Below are 5,941 nucleotides of genomic sequence, written 5' to 3'. Positions count from 1 at the left end.
CTTCTTTTGTCTGCCCAAAACATCATTGATAACGTCAAAATTAGAACCACTTGAAAACATGAAAGTTGTCGGAAACTATATCAACTTTCTTGTGTAAAAAAATTAAAGTCATTTAGACCTCTAGAACTCAAGATATGGGTCAAATACTGAACTCAAGATATGGGCCAAATACTGAACAGTGCTCAGACTGGAGGACAGATTCGAACTTCTTTGTTGTTGCTACAATTTGGACTTGAAAATGACCTTTTTAAATCTTGGGTTCCATATAAAAGTTGTAGGTCTATGCCTTAGCTTTCCATCCATATAAAGTAGACATAAATCTGAGATTTACAGCTCTAGATATGACTCAACTACCGAACAGTGTTCTGATTTGGACTACACAGACATCTCTTTTCTAAGTTTGGCTGTCTCTTTGTCCTTTCAATTTCAGTTCTTAAATTCATCAATCAATCCTTTCATTTATGTGATAGGCCTATATTTAAAATGAATATTTACCATAAATTAAAGTTATCTTATATTATTAGATATATTGTTATAAAACATACTTTAGTTAAGGAGTTATTGATACTTCAAGTGTAAAAATAATGAATAAAACCTTGATAAAAATACACTTTTAAGTACTAATCATAACATTTTAGAAAAATATTAATTTTTTGGTATCTTAGGCCAATGAGTTTTATCATAACTTTAGCAACATCAAATTAGATAGTGCATAATTAATAAAACCATAATCTCATTACAATAATCCATCCTGCATAACCTTTCAGGTGAAACTTCATACATTTTAGAATGATTATTCATTATTTATATCAAACCTATATCTCATTACAATAATCCATCCTGCATAACTTTTCAGGTGAAACTTCATACATTCTAGAATGATTATTCATTATTTATATCAAATCTATATAGAATATTGATGATAACATGTATTATTTAATTATGTGAACTAAATAAATCAGCTAACATTGGTTTAACTCAAACTTATTTAATTTATTTTAATAGTACCTTAAATCATTCTACAAAAAATAAAATTCCTCTATATTTTCCAAAATTTCTAATTTAATAATAAAATTGACAAAATGTAAAACAAATGTATTAAATAAGGTACATTACAAAACGCTAAAGTCACAAAATCAAAATTAATTTCATCAAATTACAAACAAATATAATTTTTTAAAATCTCAAACAAGTCCTAACATGTACAAATCATACATTCATAAAATAAATTTCCATGGAACAAAACTATAAAACAAGTAAACAAATAAAAAAACTACATATATTGCATCAAAATAAAAATAAAAATGAGTTAAAACAAAAAATTGATGGTTTTGCTTACTTGATAAGTGAAATCCTAAAAAGAAATTGAACTAGAATAGAGATGCTGACAAATTGATGTTGGATTTGCTAGATTTATGGTGATGAAAGTTTGATTTGTGGTAAAATAAAAGGGGGGTTTGTTGTTATTTATAGTGAAAAATAAAAAAAGAAGAAGAATAAATGAGAAATGAGGAGAGGGAGGGTCTCTCACTAGTTCATAACCTAAATATGACTGATAAGTTTAGCAGCAAATATTAGTGACAAGTTTACTTCAGTACCAACACCAATTGTAACAATGATATATTATTTTTTTCCTTTTTCTTTTTCATTTCTTATTTTTCCACTGTATTTCTGTCAGTGTACAAGGACATATTCCATCGGTAAATTACCCGACAATTTACCAAAACAATTATTGTCGTTGGTAATTTCATTTTTATTTGCTAATTTTCTGGTTGTAATAGACTAAATCTATCTAATAATTTCTTATCAAATTAAAATACACATGAATACAACATATTGACAAAGATGTATATAAAAAATATTTTTATTCGTTCAGAGTTAAAAGGAGTACAAGCACTAGTTCTTCAACTAAAGATATAGGCATAATTTTAAATTTTAATTATGTTTGGAATTAATTCAACACTTTTTTTCTATCATATTTGTTGAAAACTATAAATTATAAGTTTCAATGAGATATGTTATGGATATATAGATCAAAAGGAGTTTATTGAGACAAAAATGTATCTTCATACACTGGATTGTTTCTTATTTTACGTTGCTTATTAAGCTAGTTTTTTTAGTAGAAAAAAAAAAAAAAAATCAAAGTCACAAAGGAACTATTTAAAATTGTTATTAAACCAAGTTAAGTGGGCAAACTTGAAACCTTTTGACCAATTCTTTACCTAGTCTAGGTTGTAAAATGTTTGGACGTCCTTTTTTCTTATACAATTGATGACACTTGGTGGTATTTTAAAACATATAAATATGATAGTTAAACATGAGCATACACACCAATATTTTTTTTAAGGCATTACTATATTTTTGCTCTCCTATCATGTTTGTTCGGGTTGCTCTTGAGGATTATTAGGTTTTTTTTTTCTCGTATTATCGTCTCTCCCAAATTAGGCCTAGTGTAAGAGTTATTAATGAATCATAATCTAAAATGAGAAGATATTAGAGAATTAAAGGCTAAATAGAATGAATTTTTTTGGCATGTGTAACAGATGCAATAGAGTGTGAGGAGGGCCATCACATTACGATGGCATACGTGACTTCTCTAAGTTCCAATGACGACCATCCCTAAAGCCGTTAGAAAGGTTTTAATAAGATCTTCCTACCACAATGACATTTGGTGGAAAGAGTGGCTCTAAGGATTTTTTTTTGTTCATTTTCTTCATCTAACCTTTTAAAAATATTAAAGGGGATTCTATTTTTTTTTTAATGTAAACTTTAATTTTTATTTTGTTAATTGTTATTTTTAATAAAAGTTATAGTTCAACATTACAAAATCAATGCCCAAATTAACACGCTAGGAGAAAGAAATTTTTGAAAGAAAAAAACTGAAAAAATAACATGAATGAATGAAATTAAAAAATCAAAACTTTAAGGAAAAAAAAGAAAAGAAAATGAGAAAATAATGAAAACGTCACTTGAAAGCAGCCAAAGAAAGTTGAAAAAAATTACAAAACTTGCCACATATGAAAACCATTTCGTTTTAGGATTCTTGTTATTGTTAATTAATAGCCTTATCGCTCACCACTCTATATATATGGACACCAACCAAGCATTTCCATTCAGCCCAAAAATCAGAAGCCACTTTCTTTTCTTGTCAGCGGGGAAAACATAAAATTCACGCTGTATTTGTGTAGCCTCTCCTCAATCTTCAAAATTCCAATTAACCTAGCCCACCATGAGAACCGACATAGATAGCTTCTGGATCTTTGCTTTGGCCTCCAAATGCAGAGCCTTTACACAAGAAAATATTGCATGGTCACTTTTGATCATTGTTTTAGCCTGGATAGTTGTTACCCTGATTTACTGGGCATACCCTGGTGGTCCAGCCTGGGGAAAATATAAACTCAAAAATACTTCCTTCACAATTTCTAATCCAATTCCAGGTCCCAGGGGATTGCCCATTACCGGCAGCATGAAGCTTATGACCTCCTTAGCACATCACAAGATTGCAGCGGCTGCAGTTGCATGCAAAGCCAGGAGGCTCATGGCGTTTAGCCTTGGTGATACTCGTGTTATCGTGACATGCAATCCTGATGTGGCTAAAGAAATACTGAACAGTTCGGTGTTTGCAGATCGTCCAGTTAAAGAATCTGCTTATAGCCTAATGTTCAATAGAGCAATCGGGTTCGCTCCTTATGGTGTTTACTGGCGAACCCTTAGAAAAATAGCTTCTACACACCTTTTCTGCCCCAAGCAAATCAAAGCTGCCGAGTCTCAAAGGCTCCAAATTGCTTCTCAAATGGTGTCAACGTTCAATGACCGAGAAAAGAGCAGTTTCAGCGTTCGTGGGGTCCTTAAAAGAGCTTCGCTTAACAACATGATGTGTTCAGTTTTTGGACGCCAATATAAGTTGGATTCATTTAATAATGAAGTTGAAGAGCTAAGAGCTCTAGTTGAAGAGGGGTACGATTTATTGGGTACACTTAACTGGAGTGACCACCTTCCTTGGCTGGCAGATTTTGACCCTCAAAAAATCCGGTTCAGATGCTCAAATCTCGTGCCGAAAGTGAACCGGTTTGTCAGCCGAATTATAGCTGAACACAGAGCTCTAACCAGAAGTGAAAACCCAGATTTCGTTGATGTTTTGTTGTCTCTCCAAGGCCACGATAAATTATCGGACTCCGATATGATTGCCGTCCTTTGGGTAAGCAAGCAGAGGCGCGCGCGCGCATAGACACACATCACACATGAATCTTAATATAATATTTTTGTCCCAGATACGTAACTTATTATTGTTATGTGTGTTCGTGGATGTACATACATATAAATTATTCTGAGCGGCAAGCAATTAATGCTTTTATTTCTATCTTGTACTATGTTGTTGTACGTTTGGACTAACTAACATTGCTGGGTTTCACTTTCTCTCTGTGTAGGAAATGATTTTCAGAGGGACTGATACAGTGGCGGTTTTGATTGAGTGGATTCTAGCGAGAATGGTGCTTCATCCTGATGTTCAATCAAAGGTCCACGATGAGCTTTGCAAAGTTGTTGGAAGATCAAGGGCCGTTGTTGAATCTGATATCACGGCCATGGTGTATCTCCAGGCAGTGGTGAAGGAAGTGTTGAGGCTACACCCACCTGGCCCACTTCTCTCGTGGGCCAGGCTAGCCATCACCGATACAACCATTGATGGGTATCACGTGCCGAAAGGGACCACAGCAATGGTTAACATGTGGGCCATTTCAAGGGACCCAGAGTTTTGGGAGGACCCACTTGAATTTATGCCCGAGAGATTCGTCGTGACTGAGGAGGATGTGTTGGAGTTTTCTGTTCTCGGCTCGGATCTGAGGCTTGCTCCGTTTGGTTCCGGTAGGCGGACTTGCCCTGGAAAGACATTGGGCATAACCACGGTGACCTTTTGGGTTGCATCACTGTTACACGAGTATGAATGGGTGCCGGGTGATGAAAGCAACGTTGACCTATCAGAAGTGTTGCGACTGTCCTGTGAGATGGCGAATCCATTGACCGTTAAAGTGCGGCCCAGGCGTTCCTCCCACAAGCCCTCTGTACTAGGTATACAGAGAACTACGTCCTAGATGTCTAGTGTGGATCTTAAAAAAAAGAAAAGAAAGAAACAAGTACTTGGTGACGGGGTTTACAAATCTTAACCCTTGATCCACCATATGATCATGTTATCTTTAGCCTGTCTCTTGGGGGTCGGTTTTTAAACTTGACAGTCCAGTATCAACTATTGTGTCTCTTTTTTATATATAAATATATCGTGACATGTTTCAACTGGTGTAAATACGAGTGAAAATGAAAAAGGAGTTCCGAGTTTCTCAATGTCTCTCAAGAGCTATCATGTATGGTTCCTCGTTATTTAGTTTATAAAATTACTTAAATCTCTCTGTATTAGAGTTGTTTCTGTGATTGTGATTTTAAAAAAATTATTTTATAAAATTATTTTTAGTTGTAATTAATTTATAAAAATATATATTTAATTAAAATTATGGTTAGCATTAAAGTTAACTAAAATATAATTTAATATGTTTGGTTAAAAATATTTTTGAAATTGAGATTATAAAATAATTTTTAAAAATTTATATTAATATATAATGATTTTTAATTTAAATAATATAGATTTAACTGTTACTATTACATCATGAAATAAATATTACTTTATATAAAAAAAATTTTGTTCTATTAAACGATTTACAATATTATTATATATAAAATACATTCGATAAAAACTATATTTTTCACAAATTTCTTAAGAACGCAACAACACCAGGTAAAATATAATTAGAAATAAAATTGAGGTTGTTATTAAATTTTGTAAATGCTACATCATCAAGTGATCTTTGTCTAATTTATGTATTGTTATTAAATAATATTTAACACTAATTTTTTAATAAAACATAATTAAAAATATTTTTTTATTTTGTTT

General features: G+C 32.4%; 1 protein-coding gene across 1 annotated transcript; it reads left to right on the top strand.

Moving 5' to 3' along the window:
• Nucleotides 1–3,118: 3,118 nt before the first annotated feature.
• Nucleotides 3,119–5,341, top strand: CYP78A9 (cytochrome p450 78a9). Its single transcript, XM_011040534.1, has 2 exons — nt 3,119–4,198; nt 4,428–5,341. The coding sequence occupies exons 1-2, from the start codon at nt 3,230–3,232 to the stop codon at nt 5,088–5,090; spliced, it is 1,632 nt and encodes a 543-aa protein (XP_011038836.1). The 5' UTR covers nt 3,119–3,229; the 3' UTR covers nt 5,091–5,341.
• Nucleotides 5,342–5,941: the final 600 nt, after the last annotated feature.

This window comes from Populus euphratica, unplaced genomic scaffold (assembly GCF_000495115.2).
Source record: "Populus euphratica unplaced genomic scaffold, PopEup_1.0 scaffold2.1, whole genome shotgun sequence".
In the NCBI taxonomy this organism is placed as follows: domain Eukaryota; kingdom Viridiplantae; phylum Streptophyta; class Magnoliopsida; order Malpighiales; family Salicaceae; genus Populus; species Populus euphratica.
The sequence above is the reverse complement of the archived record's forward strand: the minus strand, read 5'-3'. Positions and strand labels throughout refer to the sequence as shown.